Raw genomic sequence first — 26527 nt, 5'->3', positions numbered from 1 at the left:
TCCCAAGTGTCTCTGTCCCACAGGGGATCCCCCATCCCAAAATGTCCCTGTCCCAGAAGGGGATCCCCCATCCCAAAGTGTCCCTGTCCCTCCAGGGGGATCCCCCATTCCCAAGTGTCCCTGTCCCCCAGGGGGATCCCCCATCCCAAAGTGTCTCTGTCCCTCCAGGGGGATCCCCCATCCCAAAGTGTCCCTGTCCCTCCAGGGGGATCCCCCATCCCAAAGAGTCCAGGGGGATCCCCCACCCCGTGTTCCTCTCTCCCGCGGTCCCGGTCCCGGGGCAGTGTCCCCCATCCCGAAGGGTCCCGGGGGTCCTTACCGCGCTCCGGGGATGCCAGCGGTGGCTCCTGCCCGCGGCCGTGCCGCTGTCGCGCTGTCGCGCTGTGCCGCTGTCCCGGGATGCCGGTGTCCCGGGATGCCGGGGCTCGCTGCGGAGGGAGGGACGGAGGGAGAGGGAGGGAGAGGGAGGGACGGAGCACCGTGGCCGCCGCCCGCCCCGCTGTGCCGCTGCGGCGGGGCTGGGCCGGGCCGGGACCGGGGCCGGGAGCGGGAGCCCGGCCCCGAACCGCCCCCAGCCGGGGGGGCCGGGGGACCGCGGGAAGGGGGGCAGGGGAAGGGGAAGAGGAAAAGGAAAGGAGGAAGGAAAAGATGAGAGGGGGAAAGAAAGAGAAAAGGGGGAGAGAAGAGAAAGGGGGGGAAGAAGGGAAAGGGGGAAAAGAACAAGGAATTGGAAGAGGGAAATAAGTTGGAGAGAAAAGGAGGGAGAGAAAAGAGGAGGAAATGGAAAGAGAGGAAAGGGGAAAGGAAAAAGGAAGGGAAAAGTTAAAAAGGAAATGAAAAAGGGAGGGAAGAGAAATGAAAAATTATATAAGGAAATGGAAGAAAAAATAAAGAAAAAGTTGTGAAGGGAGGAAGATGAGGAGGCTGAGAGCTGGAGGAAGGAGCAGAGAGAGGGGACAGGGACCAGTGTGGGGAAAAGGAAGGAGAAGAGTGGGGAGAGAGAAGGAAAAGAGGGAAAAGGAAAGGAGAATAAAAGGGAAATGAGAGGAGGAAAAGGGGAAGGGAAAGGAGGGAGAGGGGGAGAAGGGATGGACAGGGGGAAAAGGAGGAGGAAGGGGCTGGGAAGGGGAAGGGGATGAACAGGAAAAGGGCTGGAGAGGAGGAAAGAAGGAGTAGATGGATGGGGAGGGGAAGGGGGACAAAGGGACAAAGGAGGACAGGACAGCTGGGGCACCCTGAGGCTCGTGACCCCAGAAGGTGCCAGGATGGAGCAGGGATGGGGATGGGGACAGGAGGGGACAACAGATGGGAATGAGAGGGACGTGGGCTGGAGCTTCAGGAATGGGGTCAGAGGTGTGGGGATGGGGACAGGAGTTGGGAACGGAGCAGGGATGGGGCTGGAAGGACCAGGGATGGGGGTCAGAGCTGGGGACGGGGACAGGTGACATGTGCAGGGGGACAGGGACACACGTGGCTATGGGGCTGGCGACCCCCCTGCGCCTCAGTTTCCCCCATGAAGGAATTGTTCCAACCGCTCTTTTACCCCCATCCCCTCTCTTTTTTTATTTCATTACTCCCCATCGTTCCCGCTCCCTTCTCGCCTTCCCCCGTGCCCGGTTCCCCCGGCGGGGCCGGCCGGAGCCAGCGGGGCCCTTTCCCAGCCCTGAGTCAGGGCTTTCCGCTCCGCAGCCGCCGGCGCCGCCGAAGGCCACAACCGCCGGCCCCCCCTCGCTGGGGCTTCCACTGCCCACAAACTGGGAGCAAACTGGGACGGCCACTCCAGCCCTCCTCCTCCTCCTCCTCCTCCTCCTCCTCCTCAGCCAGCCCGGCGTGGGATGGGGAGGGGTACCCCACGGATTTTTTGGGGGGTTTCACTCCCACCAGGGTCCGGCTCACTGGGGGGGTCCGGCGCTGCCCGAAGGGCTGGGCTCGGCTGGGGGTCCTAGGTGGGGCGGGGGTCTCTCCCCGGCTCGGGGGCGGTGGGGACCCCCCCCCTCCGTGTGCACGGGGACCCTTCAAAGCGCGGCGGCCGCGCGGGGGGGGCGGCGGCGGGGGCTGATTACAGGGCGGCGCCGGGCTCGGCCGCCCACGGCCCCGCGGCCGCGCCGGGCCCCCGCAATTACCCGGTATTTATACCCGGCCGGACGCCGGGACCTCGCCAGAGCGGGGGGAACACGGAGCGGGGGGGCTCCGTCCCCGGGCAGCCGGCCAGCCACCGTCCGTCTGTCCATCCCTCCTCTCCATCCCTCCTTCCCATCTCTCCGTCCCTCCTCTGCCTCATTCACGCCATCCACCAGCCTGGCTCAGGAGCTGACAGGAATTTGAGGGGGCTCAGCCCCTCTGTCCCAAATCTGGGGGGATCTCAGCCCCACCGTGACATGAGTTTTGGGGGTCTCAGCCCCCTGAGATGAGCCCGGGGGGTCTCAGCACGACAGAGGCTGCAGGGCTGGAGGTGTCCCTGTCCCCAGCCCGGTCCCCAGGGCCAGGGAGCGCCCCCAGCCCAGCGCGGGGGTCCCGGTGGTGCTGTCCCCCCCCCATCCTCGCGGTGACGGCGGGGACACCGCAGCCCCTCGGGCTCGGCGGGAGGAAGCGGAACCGGCCCGGGGTGACCCCCGCGTCCCCCAGCCCTCACCTGGCGCGGTGTCCCCCCGTGTCCCCCCCGGCCCGGCCCGGCCCCGCCCGCCCTCTCCGGCCCCCGGATGTTTCCCTTGCGGTCGGAGGCCCCGAAATAGCGCAGCCCCCGCGCTGGGTGCGCCGGCCACGGCCGCCCACGGGCCCCGCGGGACCGGGGGGGCCGGGGGAGGCTCCGAGGGCTCGGAACGGGGCTGAGCTACCCCCTCCCAGCAGCACCCACGGGGGGCACCCCGGTGTTCGGAGTCCCCCTGGCACCCCAGAGGTGGGGGACAGGGAGGGTCCGCGGGGCAGGAGGAGCCGGGGGACGTGAGGGGACATGGGGGAGGATGGAAATCAGGGACCTGCAGGGACGGAGGGGCACCCGGAATGGGGCTGGGGGCTTCCCACCCACGGGGAAGCCAAGGCAGGGTGGCCCCAGGGCTGAGCTGCGCCCACAGCCCCGGTGTTTCCTCCCACCCTTTAATTATCCCGGAATTATCCCTGGAAATAACCGCGGGGGGCGGGGGGGACACGGGCAGCGAGCCGGGACGGACCCCCGGGGGGACAGACGGACCCTGGGCCAGCCGGGGGGACAGCGGTGCCCCTGGGGGGACACGGGTGGCCGTGGGGGGGACAGAGGTGACCGCTGGGGGACAGGGGTGGTCCGTGTTCCCCCCCGTGTCCCCCCCGCCATGTGGCTCCCATTGCGCTGCGGTGCCGAAGCCACATCAGAGCGGCGGCAGCGGCAGCCGCGGGGGCGGCACCGGGGGCCCGACCCCCCCTCCGGCTGCTGAAGGACCCCCCCCAGGTTGCCGAGAGGACCCCCCCCAAGCTGCCACCGTGCCCCGTGTCCCCTCCAAGCTTCCAAACACCCCCCCACCCATGCAAATCTGGGGTACCCCACGTGCCCCCCGAGCCCTGAGACCACCGCAAATTGTCCTGGGACCCCCCCCCCCCCGAAGCTGCCAGGGTCCCCCCAGGCCCTGTGACCCCCCCGGTCCCCCCGCCCGTCGCTGTCCCCGGGCCGGTCCGCCCTGGCTCGCGCCGCGCTGCATTTCTGCGGTTCCCAACCCAAAATTGCTGGGAGTCGCCCGGCGTCGCCCTGATTCCTCCGCGGCCGCGACCTGCCGGGGGGGGGGGACCCAGAGGGACAATCGGGGGGTGGCAGCGGGGGTGGGGCACCCCAGGCTGGCCCCGCTGCCCCCCCCGGCTGGCCCCAGTGCTCCCAGTTTGCCCCCAGTCCGAGGCTGAGGGTTCCTCTGTCCCCGTCCTGTGTCCCCTGAGTTGCCAGCGGGAGGTGGGGACAGGACAGGCTTGGGGACAGCAGCAGAGGGAGCAGGGACAGTGGCAGGGTTGGGGACACGGGGCAGGACGGCACCCTGATGTGAGAACCCTGGGGACAGGACACCGTTGGGGACAGGACAGGGCAGGGATGGTGGCACTATTTGGGACAGGACAGGGCAGCTTTGGGGACACTGCTGGGGACAAGACAGGACTGGGGACACTGATAGGGACACTCTTGGGGGCAGGACAGGGTCGGTGACAATGTTGGTGCCAGGGTAGGACTGGTGACAGTCAGTGCCAGGTCCCACCATGGCAGGTGACAGGACACTGTCGGTGACACTATTGGTGACAGTCAGTGACAGTTGGTGTCACTGCCGGTGACAGTCAGTGACAGTCGGTGCCCGGGTCCCACTGTGATGGGTGACAGGACACTGTCGGTGACACTGTCGGTGACACTGTCGGTGACAGTCGGTGACAGTCGGTGCCTGGGTCCCGCCATGACGGGTGACAGGACAGGGTTGGTGACACTGTCGGTGACAGTCGGTGACACTGTCGGTGCCCGGGTCCCGCCGTGGCGCCCCCGCCAGGCGGCAGCAAAGCCTCGGGCCCGGGGGTGGCACCGCCCGGCCGCGACCACCGGGGGGCGCCTGGGGACACTGGGGAGGGGTCCCCGAGGGGACAGTGAGGGGTTAATGGTGGTACTGGGGACACTGGGGAGGGGTCCTCGAGGGGACAGTGAGGGGTTAATGGTGGTACTGGGGACACTGGGGAGGGGACAGTGAGGGGTTAATGGTGGTACTGGGGACACTGGGGAGGGGACAGTGAGGGGTTAATGGTGGTACTGGGGACACTGGGGAGGGGACAGTGAGGGGTTAATGGTGGTACTGGGGACACTGGGGAGGGGACAGTGAGGGGTTAATGGTGGTACTGGGGACACTGGGGAGGGGACAGTGAGGGGTTAATGGTGGTACTGGGGACACTGGGGAGGGGACAGTGAGGGGTTAATGGTGGTGCTGGGGACACTGGGGAGGGGTCCCCGAGGGGACAGTGAGGGGTTAATGGTGGTACTGGGGAGGGGTCCCGGGGGGGGGGCAGTGAGGGGTTAATTGGGGAAGTTCTCTTGGGGGGAAATGAGAGGTTAATTGGGGGTGTTAATTGGGGGAGTCCCGATGGGGTGCTAATGGTGGCAGTTACTGGAGGGGACAAGGACCCCACTGGGACCAACGGGGTGAGGGGGCTCAAACAAGGGGGGGGTCTAACGGGGACAGGTCCTGCCGTGCCCCCCTCGATCCGCCCAGCCCAGCCCAGCCCCGCGCAGCCCCCGGGGCTCAGGGAGGTGACAGAACAGGGACAGCCTTGGTGACAGGACGGGGACAGTCCCGGTGTCCCCCAGCCGTGGGGCAGGGCCTGCTGGGCCCTTTTGCCCCCAGGTGCCACCACTGCAGGGGACGAGGGGACACCCACCGACCCCAATGGTCTGGAGGGAGCAGGACAAGGACAGGGCAGGGACACGGCAGGGACAGGATGTCCCCAAGCCCCATCGGGTGCGGGGGCGAGGCCGCGGGGCCTGCCCGTGCTGCGGGGCGGGAATTGGGCCGAAAACACCGGGAAATGGGAAGGTCACGGACGGGGGGGCGGTTCTGATGCTGGAAAGCGAAACCAACGCCATCGCGTGTCCCTTGGTGTCCCCTCCCCGGTGTGTCGCTGGCCGCGGTCCCCGTTCGCCCCCACACCGCTCGTTTTGCTTTGAAATAAAGGATTTGGCCCTAAACCCCCCAAATCCCGCAACGCCCCCAAACTCCCCAAGCCCCGTTCCCAGGGGGAGGGCGACCCGGGCTCCCCGCTGTGGCGCCGCTGTGTCGGGACAGGGCTGGGCGATGTCGTGACAGGGCTCTGGGGGTTCACACAGCGCCGCGGGCCCGTGAGGACGTGTCGCACCGCCATGGCGGCAGTCGCGACACGGCCGAGCCGGCTTGCGGCATGGAACGGGGACTCAGGGAGGGAAGAGCTGCACGTAACCCGCGGTACCGAGGGCGAGAGGAGCCCCAGGAGTGCCCGGGGGAGCCCGGCCGGGTCTGAGAGAGTCGAACCCAACATGGCGCCGGCTCCGCCATTCGCCGCGCCGTCCCCCCAAGGGCGCAGCCCGGCCGCTGGCCCCGCCTCCCCGAGGAGCCCATTGGCTCGTTTGAGACCGACCGGCGCGCTGATTGGCTCCGAGCCGAGCCTCGGCTGCCGCCTCCGCTCTGGGATTAGTCATCACTACCATCAATATCCGCTCCTCTCCCGCCCCGCGGCGCGGCCCGCGCACCCGGTTGGAGCTGGGCAGCTGCCAATTTCCGCCACTCCCCGCCTGCCGGGCCCCATTGGCGGCAGCTCACGTTCATCACGCCGCGGCCCGCGCCGCCGCGGCCGCGCCCATACGGGGTCTCCCTGCGAGCCCGCGCGGGCGCCGATTGGCTGAGCCGCCGCCCGCCCCCTCCCCCCCGCGCCCCCATTGGCCGCCGCCCCGCCGCGCTCCCCCTCCCCCACGGGGCGGGGCGCCGGGGGCGGGGCCCGCCCGCCCTCCTCTCCCCCCGCGCCGCACCGCCCTCTCTTCCCATTGCCCGCGCCGCCCGTCGCTCCGCGGCCCGCGCGGCGCCCATTGGCTGCGGGGGCGGCGGGGGCGGGGCGCGGGGCCGCGGCCGCGGCGCGCGGCCCCTCCCTCCGCAGCCCCTCGGCGGCACCGGCGGGTTCGGCCGCTCGCCCGCCCGCGCCCCCGCCCCGCCCCGCGCGCCCGGCCCGGCCCCGGCACCATGAGCGGTAAGGACGGGGCCGGGGCCGAGCGCCGCGCGGGGCCCCGGGCACACGCAGAGGCGGCGGCGCCCGCCCGCTCGGAGGGGCCAGAGGCGGCCCCGCCCCGCCGGGCCGGGCCCCGCCGGGCCGGGCCTCGCCGCGCCGCGCCGGGGGGACCTGCCGGGGGAGGGACCCGGGGGAGGGGGGAAGGCCTCGGGGGAGGGACCGGCGGCCGCGCCGGGCAGGGCTGGAGCGGAGGAGGGGGCGGCGGGGAGTGATGGGGAGGCCCCGGGAATCGGGGCTGGGGGCGGCGGGGGGGGGGCGAGATCCCGGGGGATCGGGCGCGGAGATGGCGGGGGAGGCCGGGGGGGTGGGCGGCTGCGAGCGCAGGGACCGGGGGGCTTTCCCCCGTTCCCGGGCAAGGCGCCCTGCGGGGGCGGATGCGGGGGCCGGGGCCGGGGGGGCCGTGCGGGAGGGCCGTGGGAAGGAGCGGGCGGGCGGGGGGCGCTCAGCGCCCCCTGCCCAGGGCAGCCCCCGGTGCGGGGTGCTCGGGGTAAGGGCAGGAGCGGGGGGCGCTGCCCCGGTGGCCGGCTGAGGATGAGGAGGCTCCTGAGCGCTGGGAGAGAAAGGACTCGGTGGGAGCGGGGACCCCCGCGCCGGGCGGGTGGCGGGAGGGGCAGCCCCGGGCAGGGCATCCCGCGGGCCGGACCCGCGCGGGGGAATCCCGGGGCGGATCCGCGGGGCCCCGGCGGGAGGTGTGTGTGCCCCGGCCCCCGGGCGAGGCCAGGGGGAGGCCCGGGGAGCACCTCGGCGGGGGCCAGGGAGTGTCCCGAGCGGCTGGGGAGGAGCCGCGCCTGGAGCAGGGCCGGGTCCTCCCCCCCTGTCCCGCTGCCAGCTCCTCCTTGGCAGCTCCCTGCTCCTCGCAGCCCCTTGCCGGCTGCGCCAGGAGCACATGGTCCCCCCGGAGCCAGCCCGCCGTGTCCCCTCCGGGTCCTGCCCGGCCCTGCCGAGCCTCGTGCCGCTGCCCTGCCCCAAAATGTCCCTAACCGGGGCTGTCACTTCCCTCCCGCGCAGACCAAGAGAGCACCGAGGAGATGTCGGCTGTGAAGCCCGACAAGGGCGAAGGCGACGCCAGCAGCACGAGCAGCGCCGGCGGTGGGGAGGCCCAGGTGAGCGGGGGGAGGATCGGCCCCGCGGAACCCGTGGCAAAGTCCAGGCCCGGGCCGAGCTGTTTGCTGGGCCCAGGCAAGCGTTTCAGCAGGGCAGGAAGAGGAGGGTGAGCGCTGCCAAGCAGCGCCCGTGGCTTCCCCTCCTCCCCGGCTCTCCTCGGGAACAAGCAGTTCCCCTGCTCCCAGTGACACCACGGCCCCCCTGGCCCTCCTCCAGCTCAGGGAGCCCAGGAATGACCCTCCTTCCTGGGGGTTTGTCCTGCCTCGGGGGCATTCCCCGGCTTGGGGGTGGAGGAGCCCTCTCCTCTCTTGGCTTTCCCAGGCAGGCTCCCTCCCAAAAGGCTTTTCCGTGTGGGTTCAGGCTGTCCCGGCCTGACAGCCTTGTGCCTGGCAGTTGTATTTTTCCGGCTGTGGGTGGGTTTGTTCAGGAAGGAGTGTTTATCTTTTCCGAGTACGCTCCTCCCTGTTTTCTCTTATTAAGTTTTTTTTTTTTTTATTGTTTCCCCGTTTGGGTTTGTTTTTTTTTTTTTTTCCCCACTCCGGGCCTGCCCCTCGGGCCGCCTCCCACCCCCGTAACTCCTCCTCTCATCCCCAGGAGTCACAGCCGTCCCCGCTGGCCCTGCTGGCAGCCACCTGCAGCCGCATCGAGTCTCCCAATGAGAACTCCAACAGCTCCCAGGGCCAGCAGGGCGGGAGCGGCGAGCTGGACCTGAACGCGGCCGCCGCCCAGCTCACCCAGTCGGCCAACGGCTGGCAGATCATCTCGGCGGGCTCCAGCACCCCCACGGGCTCCAAGGAGCCGGGCGGCAACGGCGGCAACGGCGGCGACGCCTCCAAGAGCCGCCCGGTCAGCACCGGGCCCTACGTGGTCACCTCGGCGTCCGGCCTGCAGAACCAGCAGGTGCTGACGGGCCTGCCGGGCGTCATCCCCAACATCCAGTACCAGGTGATCCCCCAGTTCCAGACCATCGACGGGCAGCAGCTGCAGTTTGCCACCACCCCGGCGCAGGTGAACGTGCAGCAGGATGCCTCGGGGCAGCTGCAGATCATCCCCGGCTCCAACCAGCAGATCATCACCAGCCGCGCGGGCGGCAGCAACCTCATCGCCATGCCCAACCTGCTGCAGCAGGCCGTGCCCATCCAGGGCGTGGGGCTGGCCAACAACAGCCTCTCCGGGCAGACCCAGTACGTGGCCAACGTGCCCGTGGCCCTGAACGGCAACATCACCCTGCTGCCGGTCAACAGCGTGGCCGCCAGCCTGGCCCCCACGTCCCAGACGGGCACCCTGAGCAGCTCGGGCTCGCCGGACAGCAGCTCCCAGCCGGCCACCTCGGGGGCTGCCAGCAGCTCGGGCAGCACGGCCACGTCCCAGGCCAGCTCGGGCGCCTTCTTCACCAACGCCAACAGCTACTCCACCACCACCACCACCAGTAACGTGGGCGTCATGAATTTCTCCACCAGCGCCACGGTGGGCACCAACGTGCAGGCACAGACCCCCCAGAGGGCCAGCAGCGTCCCCAGCTCGGACTCTCTGCAGACCCCGGTGTCGGGGGTGGCCCTGCAGCCGGGGCAGCAGAAGGAGGGGGATCAGAGTCAGCAGTCACAGCAGCAGCAGCAGCAGCAGCAGCAGATCCTGATCCAGCCGCAGCTGGTCCAAGGAGGGCAGACAATCCAAGCCCTCCAGACCACCCCGCTGTCCGGCCAGACCTTTGCCACTCAAGCCATCTCCCAAGACACCTTGCAGAACCTGCAGCTCCAAGCCGTGCCCAACTCGGGGCCCATCATCATCCGCACGCCCACGGTGGGTCCCAACGGGCAGGTGAGCTGGCAGACCATCCAGCTGCAGAACCTGCAGGTGCAGAACCCCCAGGCGCAGACAATCACGCTGGCCCCCATGCAGGGCGTGTCGCTGGGCCAGACGGGCAGCACCAGCACCACGCTGACCCCCATCGCCTCCCTGCCCAGCGGCACCGTCACCGTCAACGCCGCCCAGCTCTCCTCCGTGCCGGGCCTCCAGACTATTAACCTCAGTGCCTTGGGAGCATCCGGGATCCAGGTGCACCAGCTGCAGGGGCTGCCCCTGGCCATCGCCAACGCCCCCGGTGAGTGCTCGGCTCCCCGGGAAGGAGAAACGCCGGGGCCCGGCTGGGCTGGGCGTGGTTGGTGTCAAATGGTGTTGGTGGCCAGGGTGGGGCTTGTGCCGGCCCTGGGGAAGGAGTGTTTTGATCGCCAGAAGACGCTAAAGGTCTTTTTGGGGAGTTTAAGTCTTGGAAAGAAAGAGAGGAGGTGGCTGTGGAGGGGGGGAAGTGGAGAAGAAAGGGGACACCTGGTTTTGTGCCACTGTCCTGCCCTGGAGGCCACCCAGGAGTCTCAGGTCAGGGCTGGGCTGAGGACCCAAGTGTAGCTCGGCTCCTTGGCTGAGCCTGTAAGGAGTCATGGCCATAAAACACAGGGATTAACTGAAAAGCCCAAGAAAACAAACAGAGTCACGGAGCCGCGGGGAATTTCCTCCCAGGGGCGGAAGGAAGGGCTCATTAAGTGTCTGGGTGCTGGCGCGGGACAGCGTGACCTCAGCGTGGCCCAGCCGGTCCTGTGGGCACGGGCACCCTGCTCAGACCCCCAGGGACCCAGCCCACCGTGTCCCACAGCCTGGGAAAAGCGGGACATGGAACGTGGGAGCTGAGCTGGAGCCTGCTCAGCTCCTGCCGCGGAAGGGATCGGCTCTGGGAACGCTCCCCGCTTGCTTTTCCACTGTTTTCCTTGGGGTTTTTTTCCTTTTTTTTTTTTTTTTTTTTTGTGTGTGTGTGTTCTGGCTCTGGCTAAAAGGGGCTGTTGCTGGATTTAGTCACAGTTGAGAGGCAGCAGAAAATGTTGCTCAATCCAGCCCGAGCTTCCCTCTCGCGAGAGGCGGCGGCTGCTGCTCCCCCGGGCTTGTTTTGCAGCATTATTTTGGGCTGTTGCTACAGCAGCTTGGCTCGCAGGCCAGCCACGGGTCACTCTAGCCTCGGGATTAGCCTGATCCTTGGATTTCCCCGAGCCCAGGGACCCGCGGGGGGCTCCCACAGGCGGGGCTGGCACCCAGGGGACACGTGTGTTCGCCTGTGTGACCCGTGGGGCGTGCAGGGTCCCCTCCCCGCCATCCCCGAGCCAGGGGTGGCTCCTGCCCGGCCGGGGCACGGTCCTCGGTGCTCCCGGGCTCCTTCCAGGCTCGGTCCTCGGTGCTCCCGGGCTCCTTCCTTGTTTTGAAGGCGCTGGAGAAAGGCATGGGCGAGCCCAGTTCCTGTATTCCTGCCTGGCTCTGCCCTCGGAGGTGGAACAGGGAGGAACGTTCTAGAGACCACCCATGCAACCGCCTCCTCCTCCTCCTCTTTCTCCTCCTCCTCCTCCTCCTCCTCCTCCCCTCCTTTTTTTTTAGCTCAGCAGCTCTCAGCTCTTGATCTGCCGTGGAGAATTCCCCGCCAGCAGCAGCAGCAGCAGCAGTGGGGCCTCCTGGCTCTGTCCCCAGCCCCGAGTGACGCTGGCACTGTCACCGTGACACGGGGACGTTTTAAAAGAAAAGCCAGAGCAGGGTTCAGAGCGGTTTTTTGGGGAGCCCCAGCTCGGTGGGATGGTCCAGGAGGCTCCTGAGATGAAATGGGGAAGCTGTGGCCAGCTCGGAGCTTCCTGGCTCCCATCCAGGGGCAGGGTTTGACTCCAGCTTTTCTCTGGCCGTGTCCCTCAGACGTGGCAATGGGTCCCTTTGTCCCCCCCAGGCACCACCAGCCCCCCTCCAAGGGGTGCTGAGCCCCCCCAGGCCCGCGTCCCTCCGGATCCGAGCTCTCCCGTGGGAATTTGAGGGAGGGGTTTGCTCCCAACGCTTCCCAAATCCCTGAGAGTTCTCCAAGCCTCCACGTGTGCTGGAATTTTCTGCTCCAGGCAAGGAGTTGGGAAGGATTTTTGGAGCAGGAAAAGCTCCTCTGTTTCCAGGGGCAGGCAGATGGAAAACGAGCCCTGGCTGGGGAGGGGACTGGGGCTGCTTTTCCTTGGGTCTGTGTTCTGGGTCAGGAGGAGGTGCCCAGGCAGGGCTGTGGTGGCCCCAGCTGCCACCTGGGCTGGCAGCACTGCGTGTCCTGCCCCTCCCAGAGCTCAGCTCGGCCTCCTGGGGGGTTCTGTGTCCCCTCCTGAACCCCCTGCATGGGGGGCTGTGGCTCCCAGCCCCTCGGGTCTGTTGCCAATGAGGTTTTCTCCTGTTTTTTGGTGGGGGGAAAATCCCTCAGGGAGAAAACAACACCTGAAAAGGTCTTTAAAAGTTGGAATTTTTTGCTGCTGGGTGGGATGCAGAGCCCAGCTCTGTGCAGGTCTGTGTTAATGGGGTGGCTCAAAGGCTGTTTCCTCCTCCTCCCTGCATGGGCTGGGAAGGAGCAGAGAGCAGAGGCAGGTCTGTGGCTACCAAGGGTGGCATGTGGGCAAACAGGCCCTTCCACTGGCACTGCCCGAGCCAGGGAGGGGGGATTTCCTCAGCTGGCAGCACCCCAAAACCCTCCCAGGGCTGCTGCCAGCGCTGCCACGTGGGAGGGACGGGGTCTGGGGCTCAGGTGGGGTCTGAGTGCCACCTCAGTGTCACCCCAGCCTGCCCAGGGAGGGGACATCCTGTGTGAGGGGGATGATGGTGGGGATTTTGTGACATTGGGGTTTCTCTTCCTCTTTTTTGCCATAGGGAAGGACTTTTCTGAGCTCAGTGTCCTTATAGTGGCTCTGTCCCCATGTCCTTGTCCCTGCCAGAGCCCTGCTGTCCCCACGTCCCTGTCCCAGCCCTACCTGGCTAAACAGCGAGGGCAGCACTGGAATGAAACCCCCTTGTTTTGGGGGCACTCAGGGGACATCCCTCCTTTTGGGATGTTTGATTCCAGGGCTGGATGGAGCTGTTGGGTGGGATTGGGATTTTCTGGGCAGCACGAGCTCCCTTCCAGCTCCTCGGGTGGAGGATGTGGGGCAGTGGAGCAGTGAGGACCGTCCCTGGTGGGCACAGGAACCCTCGGCCACGTGTGCCACCAACCCCTCCCGGCTCCTGCTCCTTCCAGGGCCCTTCCAGAGTGGCACAAAGCCCTGATTGTGTCCTGTTTGCTGGTTTTTAAGGGCAGCTTTGTGGCAGGGCCTGGCTGAGGCATCCCCACGGCACGGGGAGGGGAGAAGGGAGCCGAGCCCCGGTGACGCGCGGCCCTTGTTTGTCTCACCGCAGCCGTGACATCACGGCACAAACCAGCACATTGTGAAACTTCCTGCTCTGAATCCCAGCCAGGCTGGACTTCTCATCCCCTCTGGGTTCCTGGGCTGACCTCCTGTGTCCGTGTCATTCCCTGGGGACCAACAGAGCCCCCAGAGAGCCCCGGGATGGCCTGGGAGGAAGGGGAGCGATCCCGGCAGAGCCTGTGTTCTGCCAGCTTTGTCCAAGTGAGGTTGTGCCCCACTCAGAGTCCCCTTGGTGGGGACATTCTGTGGGTCCTGGGCTCCGTGGGGCAGCCCTGTGTCCGTGTCATTCCCTGGGGACTGACAGAGCCCCCAGAGAGCCCCCAGAGAGCCTGGGAGGAAGGGGAGCGATCCCGGCAGAGCTTGTGTTCTGCCAGCTTTGTCCAAGTGAGGTTGTGCCCCACTCAGAGTCCCCTTGGTGGGGACATTCTGTGGGTCCTGGGCTCCGTGGGGCAGCCCTGTGTCCGTGTCATTCCCTGGGGACCGACAGAGCCCCCAGAGAGCCCCGGGTTGGCCTGGGAGGAAGGGGAGCGATCCCGGCAGAGCCTGCGTTCTGCCAGCTTTGTCCAAGTGAGGTTGTGCCCCACTCAGAGTCCCCTTGGTGGGGACATTCTGTGGGTCCTGGGCTCCGTGGGGCAGCCCTGTGTCCGTGTCATTCCCTGGGGTCTGACAGAGCCCCCAGAGAGCCTGGGAGGAAGGGGAGCGATCCCGGCAGAGCCTGCGTTCTGCCAGCTTTGTCCAAGTGAGGTTTGCCCCACTCAAAGTCCCCTTGGTGGGGACATTCTGTGGGTCCTGGGCTCCGTGGGGCAGCCCTGCTCCTCCTCCTCCTCCTGTCCCTGCTGCTGCTCCAGGCCAGGCTCAGCGGGGCTGGGAAGGGCTGGCGGCCGCGCCGGTCGGACGGGTCGGGTGCGCGACACCCACCCCGTGACTCCTCCCCGGAGAGATCCCGGCTCCAGACCCGTCTGCCGGGCCCTGATCTGCCTCTCCCTTTTATCTGGGCCAGCCCCAGCCCTGCTGGAGCCTCGTCCTTATCACCCCACTCAGGAGACACGTCCTGGCTCCCGGCTTTGGGGGAGTTTCCGCGTGGCTCCTGCCCGGAGCGTCGGCTCCCCCCTTAGCATGGCTGGCAGCGTCCAGACGGCTCCTCATCCCCTCCCAGCCCACCCCAGCATGCCTGGGTTAGATCCTGGGGGTGAGACAGGCATCAATTCCTCCTTGGGATCAACATCCTGGGATTTGAGGCTCAGGAAAGCTTCCACTCTTGATTGCTGTGAGGGAGAGGCGCTCACAGCCTGCCTCTGGGTGAGGAGCGAGGCGCCTGCTGGGCTTCCCCACCTGGGGAATTGCCCTTCCCTGTCTCAGCCAGGCATTTTCCTCCTTCCACAGCCCTCCCACTGGGATTTCTGCCTGGATGGCAGGGGTGCTTTGGTGGGACCTGCCTGTGCAGCAGGGTGAGCTGCTCTCACCCAAGGCAAGGCAGGACTGGAGGCTTCATCCCAATTTTGGGACAATTCAGGCGGGGATTTGAAGGGCAGAGGGGCTCTGTCTGTCAGTCTGCAGCACGACAGAGGCATTTGGCAAATCCTGGGGGATTCAGGGATCTGGCAGAGTGGATGATGAGGTGGTTCCCTGCCTCAGCCCTGTCCCCTTTTACAGCCCACCTCACTCCATCCCAATTTATCCCCTCTCCAAAGGAAGCGTCGCTCATCCTGGTGCACAGAAACCTCCAGCAATTACAGGAGCTGCCCAAGGAGTGGCTTCTGGAGTCATCAGAGTCCAAATTAAAGCCCAGTTACTCACTGGGCTGCAGGCTTCCAGCCTGCCCCATCCCCTGGTTCCCTCTCCACGGCCCCGATCTCCAAGGAATTGCTGAGCCAGAGCTTGGCTCATTTGCATGGATGAGCTCCTGGTGCAGATTAACTCGTTTTGCAAACCAGGGAGGGAATCAGATGGGGGAAAAAACCGAGGGGACATCGTTCCAAAGCCACTTTGTCCCTTTGTGCAGCTCTTTGGTGTGTCTGGAGCAGCTGGGGTTTGTTCTGGGCAGGGCAGTGACCCCAAAAACCGGGCAGGAAATGGGCAGAACTCGAGTTGTGAGCTAGAAAATGTGGATTTTGGAGGTATTTTAAGGAACACACCCTGAGAGCTTGGGGGCTGCGTGTCCCCAGGTTTTGCTTTTCTTTCTTTTCACCTGAAAACTTCCTCGTGCCAGGAAGCCACGTGGTGCCTGCTGCCAGCTCTCCCCCCTCCCCTGTGCCCAGGCACAGCTGCCAGAGGTGCAGAGTTTGCACAATCAGCCCCAGTCTGTTGGGTTTGGGTTTTATTTCCAGCTCTTCCCCTCGAAATGAACACGGGGTCTGTTCCCCTGCCTGAGGCTGGCTGTGAGAGCTGCTCTCGGGCATTTCTCACCTCCTGGTCGTTTGCTAAATAAAGCAAACAAACCCCAGCTTTTTCCTGCACAAGGAGCACCTTGTCTGCAGAGAATGTCCCAGCCAAGATTCCGGGGTTTGGGGTTTTTCAGTGGCACACCAGAAACTGCCCCGTTCCCGGGGGGTCTCGGAGGTCTCAGAGGTGGAGCTGGACCAGGGGCAGCTCCCCTCTCCTGCCTTCCCCAAATCCCTCTTTCTCCCCAGGCTTTTTCCAAGGATTAAACCTCCTCTTGCTCTGTTCATAATGTATTTTTTGAGGGCTTTGCTGAGCCGAGTGTGGAGCCTCCAGGGAAGCTTTAGTGTGTTGGGGGGGATGATAAACGTGAATTTTCCTCTCTGCCCACTTTTTCCTGTCGTATCCCAGAGATTTCAGAGCTCCTGCCTGGGCTGGGATGATCCCTGCAGCTCCAGGATCTGCTGCCCTGGATTTAGACCTCGCTGAGAGGCAGCCACAGATCTCCAGCAGCAGGATTTGGGGCTGTTCCCCCAGTGCCAAAAGGCCAGAAAATGCCACGGAGGCTTTTGCCTCTTGGAGGATTGAAGCCATTCCCAGGCATCCTGGCTGGATTCTCCCCCTCCCTGCTGTATTTTTGGGGAAAGAACTCGTGTTTTCTGTTTTCTCCTGCTTTTGAGATTTTTTTTGGAGGAAGAGTTGTGTTTTCTCTTGGCTTTTTTTTTATTTTATTTATTTTATTTTATTTTTTTTAATTCCCCCAGCAGCTCTTCCCATCCCATCCGGGGAAATCTCTAATCCGTGGCTGGAGCACAAAGCTGTTGGTGCTGGCTTAGGGAGCTTAAAAACCCCTCCCAGGCTGGCTGCGTGCAGGGCTGTGACTGCAGACACGTCACAGGAGCTGCAGGGGGGGACTGGGAAGCTCCTGAAATCCCCAGCCTGGCAGGGAGCTCGGGAATGTGGCACCGAGAGCCAGGCTGAGGATGGTGTCACCTTTGGAGGGGACAGTTTCCTTCTCCAGGCCTGGCTGGGACAGGCAGAGCCCAGGGGTTGGTCCCAGGCTGGGTGAAGGGACAGTCCTCGGGGTACCTGGGCTTCTGTGCCAGGTGACAGCCCCTGGTGACAGCCCCTGGTGACAGCCTGGCTGCTCCTGCCCTGTCCCCGTTGTGGCAGGGGCTGTGTCCTGTCTGTCCCTGGGGGCTGGGGGGCAGCAAACCTCCCACTCTGCTCCTGCCTCTTCTCCCAGGTGGTGGAGGAGGCCTCAGGCTGTGCTGGGAGGCTTCAGCTTGGATTTTAGGGGAGATTGCTTCACTTTCCTGGTGGCTCCTGTCCCTCCTGAGCCCAGGGATCTGTTCTGGTGGCTCCTGTCCCTCCTGAGCCCCAGGGATCTGTTCTGGTGGCTCCTGTCCCTCCTGAGCCCCAGGGATCTGTTCTGGTGGCTGCTGAGCCCCAGGGATCTGTTCTGGTGGCTCCTGAACCCCAGGGATCTGTTCTGGTGGCTCCTGAGCCCCAGGGACACTCTGGTGGCTCCTGAGCCCCAGGGATCTGTTCTGGTGGCTCCTGAGCCCCAGGGATCTGTTCTGGTGGCTCCTGAACCCCAGGGATCTGTTCTGGTGGCTGCTGAACCCCAGGGATCTGTTCTGGTGGCTCCTGAGCCCCAGGGATCCTTTCTGGTGGCTCCTGAGCCCCAGGGATCTGTTCTGGTGGCTGCTGAGCCCCAGGGATCTGTTCTGGTGGCTCCTGAGCCCCAGGGACCCTCTCTGGTGGCTCCTGAGCCCCAGGGATCTGTTCTGGTGGCTCCTGAGCCCCAGGGATCCTTTCTGGTGGCTCCTGAACCCCAGGGATCTGTTCTGGTGGCTCCTGAGCCCCAGGGATCCTTTCTGGTGGCTCCTGAGCCCCAGGGATCTGTTCTGGTGGCTCCTGAGCCCCAGGGATCTGTTCTGGTGGCTCCTGAGCCCCAGGGATCTGTTCTGGTGGCTCCTGAGCCCCAGGGATCTGTTCTGGTGGCTCCTGAGCCCCAGGGATCTGTTCTGGTGGCTCCTGAGCCCCAGGGATCTGTTCTGGTGGCTCCTGAGCCCGGGGATCTGTTCTGGTGGCTCCTGAGCCCCAGGGATCTGTTCTGGTGGCTCCTGAGCCCCAGGGATCTGTTCTGGTGGCTCCTGAGCCCGGGGATCTGTTCTGGTGGCTCCTGAGCCCCAGGGATCTGTTCTGGTGGCTCCTGTCCCTCCTGAGCCCCAGGGATCCTTTCTGGTGGCTCCTGAGCCCCAGGGATCTGTTCTGGTGGCTGCTGAGCCCCAGGGATCTGTTCTGGTGGCTCCTGAACCCCAGGGATCTGTTCTGGTGGCTCCTGAGCCCCGGGGATCTGTTCTGGTGGCTCCTGAGCCCCAGGGATCTGTTCTGGTGGCTCCTGAGCCCCAGGGATCCTTTCTGGTGGCTCCTGAGCCCCAGGGATCTGTTCTGGTGGCTCCTGTCCCTCCTGAGCCCCAGGGATCTGTTCTGGTGGCTCCTGTCCCTCCTGAGCCCCAGAGATCTGTTCTGGTGGCTCCTGAGCCCCAGGGATCTGTTCTGGTGGCTCCTGAGCCCCAGGGATCTGTTCTGGTGGCTCCTGAGCCCCAGGGATCTGTTCTGGTGGCTCCTGAGCCCCAGGGATCTGTTCTGGTGGCTCCTGAGCCCCAGGGATCTGTTCTGGTGGCTCCTGAGCCCCAGGGATCTGTTCTGGTGGCTCCTGAGCCCCAGGGATCTGTTCTGGTGGCTCCTGTCCCTCCTGAACTCCAGGGATCTATTCTGGTGGCTCCTGAGCCCCAGGGATCTGTTCTGGTGGCTCCTGAGCCCCAGGGATCTGTTCTGGTGGCTCCTGAACCCCGGGGATCTGTTCTGGTGGCTCCTGAGCCCCAGGGATCTGTTCTGGTGGCTCCTGAGCCCCAGGGATCTGTTCTGGTGGCTCCTGAGCCCCAGGGATCTGTTCTGGTGGCTCCTGAACCCCAGGGATCTGTTCTGGTGGCTCCTGAACCCCCCTCATGAGCCCCAGGGTTCTGTTCTGGTGGCTCCTGAACCCCAGGGATCCTTTCTGGTGGCTCCTGAGCCCCAGGGATCTGTTCTGGTGGCTCCTGAGCCCCAGGGATCTCTTCTGGTGGCTCCTGTCCCTCCGTGGAGCTTTGCCCAGGCACCACCAGCAGCAGCAGGGACTGGGCAGGTTCTTCCTGCCAGGAATTCTTCCTCATTCCCGGTCTCTGGGTTGTGAAACTCCCTCCTGGCACCTCCAGGAGCCTGTGCCTCCCGGGGGAATTTGAAATTGATCCTTCTCCAACCCCCCCTGGCTCCTCCTGCCTCGGAGCTCCGGGGAAAAGCAGGGCTGTAAAGGGAATTTCCCTGCTCAGGGAGGTGCTGCTCTCAGCAGGGCTTTCCAGAAGGATCCTGGGCTGGGGTTTGGCAGTGCCAGCTTGGGGAAGGGCAGCGAGTGACCAGCAGCCCCAGGACACCCCCAGTGACCTTCCTGTCGCCTCATCCTCACTGGAAACAGCACCAGGAAAAGCCCCAGATGGGTTTTTTGGGAATAATTCCCACCTGGAGCTTCGTTTCCCAGCCTTGGGAGAGCAGCCCTGCCATGAGATAAAAACCCCAGGTGTGCTCTTCTCAAACCTGCCACTCTGGGGTCACAGATTGGGATTCCTCGTGAGGAAATTGGGGTGAAAAAGGGAATTTGTCTCAAACCTGCCACATCCAGGTGACAGCATGTCCTTCCTGTGAGGAAATTGGGGTGAAGAAGGGAATTTGTCTCAAACCTGCCACATCCAGGTGACAGCATGTCCTTCCTGTGAGGAAATTGGGGTGAAAAAGGCGGATTTGGGGCTGGAATAAATTAAAATGAGGGAAATGTGGGAGGTCCAGGGGCTGGAGAGGCCAGGGAGAGCCCCAGGCTGGGGAATGTCAGGAAAGCCGAGGGAAGAGGGTGGGATTCCCCCTTTGGCAGAGGAGGAGAGCCTCCCTTGCAGGTGAGGAGCCTGCTGTAACCTGCCCCGTGTGTGTCCTTGCAGGTGAGCACGGGGCCCAGCTGGGGCTGCACGGCGGCAGCGGGGACGGGCTGGGCGATGAGAGCACGGCCGTGGAGGAGGGGGAGACCAGCCCCGACCCCCAGCCCCAGCAGGGCCGGAAAACACGGAGGGAAGCCTGCACCTGTCCCTACTGCAAGGAAGGAGAGGGCAGGTGAGGCTGCTGCCCACGGCTCTGCCACCGGGAGCACCCCCAGAGGGCTTGGTTTTGGGGAGTTCTTTGGGTTGGGAAGGGTCCCTCAGATCATCAGCTCCAGCTGATCCCCCACCCTGGCAAGGCCACCCCCATGTCCCCAGGTGCCACGTGGCCACCTGGGCACCTCCAGGAGCTTTCCCAGATTCCAGACCCAATTCCCCGTGTCCCATGGAGCTGTTGTGAGCCTAGGGCAGGACCTGGCTCTCCACCCAGCTGATCCTCACCCCCAAACCAACTGAAGCTCACCCCAAACCCCACTGATCCTCACCCCAAACCCAGCTGATCCTCACCCCCAACCTGAGTGAACCTCACCCCAAACCCGGCTGATCCTCACCCCAAACCTGAGTGAACCTCACCCCAAACCTGAGTGAACCTCACCCCAAACCTGACTGATCCTCACCCCAAACCCGACTGATCCTCACCTCAAACCTGGCTGATCCTCACCCCAAACCCGACTGATCCTCACCCCAAACCCGACTGATCCTCACCCCAAACCTGACTGGTCCTCCCCCCAAACCCAGCTGATCCTCACCCCAAATCTGACTGATCCTCACCCCAAACCTGACTGATCCTCACCCCAAACCTGACTGATCCTCCCCCCCAGCCTGACTGATCCTCACCCCAAACCCAGCTGATCCTCACCCCAAACCCGACTGATCCTCACCCCAAACTCGGCTCATCCTCACCCCAAACCCAGCTGATCCTCACCCCAAACCTGACTGATCCTCACCCCAAACCCAACTGATCCTCACCCCAAACCCAGCTGATCCTCACCCCAAACCCGGCTGAACCTCACCCCAAACCTGACTGATCCTCACCCCAAACCCAGCTGATCCTCACCCCAAACCCGACTGATCCTCACCCCAAACCTGGCTGATCCTCACCCCAAACCTGAGTGAACCTCACCCCAAACCTGACTGATCCTCACCCCAAACCTGGCTGATCCTCACCCCAAACCTGGCTGATCCTCACCCCAAACCTGGCTGATCCTCACCCCAAACCCGGCTGATCCTCACCCCAAACCCAACTGATCCTCACCCCAAACCCAGCTGATCATCACCCCTAACCCGACTGAACCTCACCCCAAACCCATCAACCCCCAACCCAGCAGCTCCTCACCCCAAACCTGACTGATCCTCACCACAAACCTGACTGATCCTCACCCTAAACCTGGCTGATCCTCACCCCAACCCGACTGATCCTCACCCCAAACCCGACTGATCCTCACCCCAAACCTGACTGATCCTCACCCCAAACCTGACTGAACCTCACCCCAAACCTGACTGAACCTCACCCCAAACCCAACTGAACCTCACCCCAAACCTGACTGATCCTCACCCCAAACCTGGCTGATCCTCACCCCAAACCTGGCTGATCCTCACCCCAAACCCGACTGATCCTCACCCCAAACCCAACTGATCCTCACCCCAAACCTGACTAATCCTCACCCCAAAACTGGCTGAACCTCACCCCAAACCTGGCTGAACCTCACCCCAAACCCAACTGAACCTCACCCCAAACCTGACTGATCCTCACCCCAAACCCAACTGATCCTCACCCCAAACCTGACTGATCCTCACCCCAAACCCGGCTGATCCTCACCCCAAACCCATCAACTCCCAACCCGGCAGCTCCTCACCCCAAACCTGACTGATCCTCACCCCAAACCTGGCTGATCCTCACCCCAAACCCAACTGAACTTCACCCCAAACCCGACTGATCCTCACCCCAAACCCGACTGATCCTCACCCCAAACCTGGCTGATCCTCACCCCAAACCCAACTGATCCTCACCCCAAACCTGGCTGATCCTCACCCCAAACCTGGCTGATCCTCACCCCAAACCCAACTGATCCTCACCCCAAACCTGGCTGATCCTCACCCCAAACCTGGCTGATCCTCACCCCAAACCCAACTGATCCTCACCCCAAACCTGACTGAAGCTCACCCCAAACCTGACTGATCCTCACCCCAAACCTGGCTGATCCTCACCCCAAACCCGACTGATCCTCACCCCAAACCTGACTGATCCTCACCCCAAACCCAACTGATCCTCACCCCAAACCTGGCTGATCCTCACCCCAAACCTGGCTGATCCTCACCCCAAACCCAACTGATCCTCACCCCAAACCCAACTGATCCGCACCCCAAACCTGGCTGATCCTCACCCCAAACCCAACTGATCCTCACCCCAAACCCGGCTGATCCTCACCCCAAACCTGGCTGATCCTCACCCCAAACCTGGCTGATCCTCACCCCAAACCCAGCTGATCCTCACCCCAAATCTGACTGATCCTCACCCCAAACCTGGCTGATCCTCACCCCAAACCCGACTGATCCTCACCCCAAACCTGACTGATCCTCACCCCAAACCCATCATCCCCCAGCCCAGCAGCTCCTCACCCCAAACCTGGCTGATCCTCACCCCAAACCTGGCTGATCCTCACCCCAAACCCAGCTGATCCTCACCCCAAACATGAGCGAACCTCACCCCAAACCTGACTGATCCTCACCCCAAACCCATCAACCCCCAACCCAGCAGCTCCTCACCCCAAACCCAACTGATCTTCACCCCCAACCCAGCAGCTGCTCACCCCAAACCCGGCTGATCCTCACCCCAAACCTGGCTCATCCTCTCCCCAAACCCATCATCCCCCAACCCAGCAGCTCCTCACCCCAAACCTGACTGATCCTCACCCCAAACCTGACTGATCCTCACCCCAAACCCGGCTGATCCTCACCCCAAACCCAGCTGATCCTCACCCCAAACCTGACTGATCCTCACCCCAAACCCAGCTGATCCTCACCCCAAACCCAGCTGATCCTCACCCCAAACCCGGCTGATCCTCACCCCAAACCCGGCTGATCCTCACCCCAAACCTGACTGATCCTCACCCCAAACCCAGCTGATCCTCACCCCAAACCTGACTGATCCTCACCCCAAACCCAGCTGATCCTCACCCCAAACCTGGCTGATCCTCACCCCAAACCCGACTGATCCTCACCCCAAACCCGGCTGATCCTCACCCCAAACCCATCAACCCCAAACCCAGCAGCTCCTCACCCCAACCCAGCAGCTCCTCACCCCAACCCAGCAGCTCCTCACCCCAAACCCAACTGATCCTCACCCCAAACCCAACTGATCCTCACCCCAAACCCGACTGATCCTCACCCCAAACCCAACTGATCCTCACCCCAAACCCAGCTGATCCTCACCCCAAACCCAGCTGATCCTCACCCCAAACCCATCATCCCCCAGCCCAGCAGCTCCACACCCTCCAGCCCATCTCACCTGCAATTCCCTCACCTTTAACCCTTCCCTTCTTGCAGGAGCTCTGGGGATCCAGGCAAAAAGAAGCAGCACATCTGCCACGTGCCGGGCTGCGGCAAGGTGTACGGGAAGACCTCTCACCTGCGGGCGCACCTGCGGTGGCACACGGGGGAGAGGCCCTTCATCTGCACCTGGGTGCTCTGCGGGAAGCGCTTCACCCGCTCCGACGAGCTGCAGCGGCACAAGCGCACGCACACAGGTGGGGCTGGGGTCCTGGGGCACCTGGGGGGCTCTGGGGTGGCCTCAGGGGTCCTTGGAGCTGAAATTGCAGTGGGTTTGTGCTCCACACAGGTGGGGCTGGGCACCTGGGGCACCTGGGGGGCTCTGGGGTGGCCTCAGGGAGCCCTGGAGCTGAAATTGCAGTGGGTTTGAGCCCCACACAGGTGGGGCTGGGCACCTGGGGTGCCTGGGGGGCTCTGGGGTGGCCTCAGGGACCCCCACTGCTGAAATTCATTCAAAACATTGGCCTTGAGCCCCACACAGGTGGGGCTGGGGTCCTGGGGCACCTGGGGGCTCTGGGGTGGCCTCAGGGACCCCCACTGCTGAAATTGCAGTGGGTTTGAGCTCCACACAGGTGGGGCTGGGGCACCTGGGGGGCTCTGGGGTGGTCTCAGGGATCCCTACAGCTGAAATTGCAGTGGCTTTGAGCCCCACACAGGTGGGGCTGGGGTCCTGGGGCACCTGGGGGTCTCTGGGGTGGACTCCGGGGTCCATGGAGCTGAAATTGCAGTGGGTTTGAGCCCCACACAGGTGGGGCTGGGGTCCTGGGGCACCTGGGGGGCTCTGGGGTGGCCTCAGGGGTCCCTGGAGCTGAAATTGCAGTGGGTTTGAGCTCCTGGGTCTGAGAGCCCCTTCAAAGCCTGAGCATTCTCACAGGGAGGAACCTTTTCCCAAACTATTCCCAAAATTCCAACCTCTGCAGCGTTGGCCTTGAGCTCTTGGGGTGAGAGCCCCAAGATTCTCTTGGGGAGGAACTTTTTCCCAAGGTCCCAAACTATTCCCAAAATTCCAACCTCCTGGAGCGTTGGCCTTGAGCTCTTGGGGTGAGAGCCCCAAGATTCTCGTGGGGAGGAACCTTTTCCTAAGGTCCCAAACTTCCAAAATTCCAACCTCCTGCAGCGTTGGCCTTGAGCTCTTGGGGTGAGAGCCCCAAGATTCTTGTGGGGAGGAACCTTTTCCCAAACTATTCCCAAAATTCCAACCTCTGCAGCGTTGGCCTTGAGCTCTTGGGGCTCAGAGCCCCTCCAGAGCCTGAGCATTCTCACCTTTTCCCAAACTATTCCCAAAATTCCAGCCTCCTGGAGCGTTGGCCTTGAGCTCTTGGGGTGAGAGCCCCAAGATTCTCATGGGGAGGAATCTTTTCCCAAACTATTCCCAAAATTCCAACGTCCTGCAGCGTTGGCTTTGAGCTCTTGGGGTGAGAGCCCCTCCAGAGCCTGAACATTCTCACCTTTTCCCAAACTATTCCCAAAATTCCAACCTCTGCAGCGTTGGCTTTGAGCTCTTGGGGTGAGAGCCCCTCCAGAGCCTGACCATTCTCACAGGAAGGAACCTTTTCCCAAACTATTCCCAAAATTCCAACCTCTGCAGCGTTGGCCTTGAGCTCTTGGGGTGAGAGCCCCTCCAGAGCCTGAACATTCTCACAGGGAGGAATCTTTTCCCCAGGTCACAAACTTCCCAAAATTCCAACATCCTGGAGCATTGGCCTTGAGCTCTTGGGGCTGAGAGCCCCTCCAGAGCCTGAGCATTCTCTTGGGGAGGAACCTTTTCCCAAACTATTCCCAAAATTCCAACCGCCTGGAGCGTTGGCTTTGAGCTCTTGGGGTGAGAGCCCTCCAGAGCCTGAGCATTCTCTTGGGGAGGAACCTTTTCCCAAACTATTCCCAAAATTCCAACCGCCTGGAGCGTTGGCTTTGAGCTCTTGGGGTGAGAGCCCCTCCAGAGCCTGACCATTCTCACCTTTTCCCAAACTATTCCCAAAATTCCAACCTCCTGGAGGGTTGGCCTTGAGCTCTTGGGGTGAGAGCCCCAAGAGTCTCTTTGGGAGGAATCTTTTCCCAAGGTCCCAAACTATTCCCAAAATTCCAACCTCTGCAGCATTGGCTTTGAGCTCTTGGGGTGAGAGCCCCTCCAGAGCCTGACCATTCTCACCTTTTCCCAAACTATTCCCAAAATTCCAACCTCCTGGAGGGTTGGCCTTGAGCTCTTGGGGTGAGAGCCCCAAGAGTCTCTTTGGGAGGAATCTTTTCCCAAGGTCCCAAACTATTCCCAAAATTCCAACCTCTGCAGCATTGGCTTTGAGCTCTTGGGGTGAGAGCCCCTCCAGAGCCTGAGCATTCTCACCTTTTCCCAAACTATTCCCAAAATTCCAACCTCCTGCAGCGTTGGCCTTCGCTCCAGGGCCTGACCCCTGTCACGGGCAGGACCCCCTCCCCAATCCCACCTTCTCCCCTCCCTCACCCCCCTCTCCCTCCCCCAGGAGAGAAGAAGTTCGCCTGCCCCGAGTGCCCCAAACGCTTCATGCGCAGCGACCACCTCTCCAAGCACATCAAGACCCACCAGAACAAGAAGGGCGGCGCCGCCAGCGTGGCCATGAACGTCTCGGCCGTCCCCATGGACACGGCGGCCGCGGCCGAGGGCAACGGCGGCGCCACGCCCTCGGCGCTGATCGCCACCAACATGGTGGCCATGGAGGCCATCTGCCCCGAGGGCATCGCCCGCCTGGCCAGCAGTGGCATCAACGTCATGCAGGTGGCCGACCTGCAGTCCATCAACATCAGCGGCAACGGCTTCTGAGGGGGATGGCACCTCCAGCACCACCTCCACCTGAAGGCCAGAGCTATATATATATATTTTTTAATTTTGGCTTGATTTTTTTTTTTTTTTTCCTCCCCCCCACCTCCTCCTCTCTTTTTTTTTTGTCCTTTTTTTCCTCCCCGTGTCCCTTCCCCTTTCCTGCCTCCCCACCTTGGCGTCGTCATGCCTTGGTCCTTTTAGCAAAAAAAAAAACAAAAAAAAAGCAAAAAAAAAAAACCAAACCCGATGACAGAAATACCAACAAAACAACAGGAAAAAAAAAAACCCAACCACAAAAAAAAACAAAAAAGCAAAAAAAAAAAAAAAAAAAAAGAAGAGAAAAGATTCTATATTATTATTATATATATAAAAATATAAAATGTGTTCGTTTGAGAGAGGAGAGATGTTGCTGTGACCATGGCGTGGTCCCTTTGATGCCTTATCCTGGAGCAGGTCGGCCCCTCTGGGGCGCCTCGGACGATGCCCGAGCTCCCCTCCCCTCCCTGGCCCCCCTCTCCCATCAGAACCCCCTCCCCGGGCCGTCGGCGCTTTGCTTTGAGGTGACTCTGTAATTCCTTTGGCATTCTCGGGGGGAGATCCCGCTGGATTTTTCACCCTTGGACTCCCACTGCCCTCCCCTGCCTCGGCAGGTGTTGTTTTTATTTTTTTTTTCTCGGATCTTGGTTTTTTTCCAGCCGTTTTCTCGGCGA

The 26527-nt window shown here is 63.3% G+C and overlaps 1 protein-coding gene across 2 annotated transcripts; it reads left to right on the top strand.

Annotated features, from left to right (window-relative positions):
* Positions 1–6619: 6619 nt before the first annotated feature.
* SP1 (Sp1 transcription factor) lies at positions 6620–25881 on the top strand. Of its 2 annotated transcripts, none has more exons than XM_059871961.1 (6): positions 6620–6696; positions 7744–7838; positions 8434–9940; positions 19481–19649; positions 23021–23220; positions 25501–25881. In XM_059871961.1, exons 1-6 carry the CDS (start codon positions 6690–6692, stop codon positions 25815–25817), a joined length of 2295 nt encoding a protein of 764 aa, XP_059727944.1. In that variant the 5' UTR covers positions 6620–6689; the 3' UTR covers positions 25818–25881. The 2 variants fall into 2 exon arrangements, with proteins under 2 accessions (XP_059727944.1, XP_059727945.1); XM_059871962.1 differs by lacking the exon at positions 6620–6696 and adding an exon at positions 7160–7304.
* Positions 25882–26527: the final 646 nt, after the last annotated feature.

This window comes from Haemorhous mexicanus, chromosome 33 (genome assembly GCF_027477595.1).
Source record: "Haemorhous mexicanus isolate bHaeMex1 chromosome 33, bHaeMex1.pri, whole genome shotgun sequence".
NCBI lineage: Eukaryota > Metazoa > Chordata > Aves > Passeriformes > Fringillidae > Haemorhous > Haemorhous mexicanus.
This window is presented reverse-complemented; position numbering and strand designations above follow the sequence as displayed.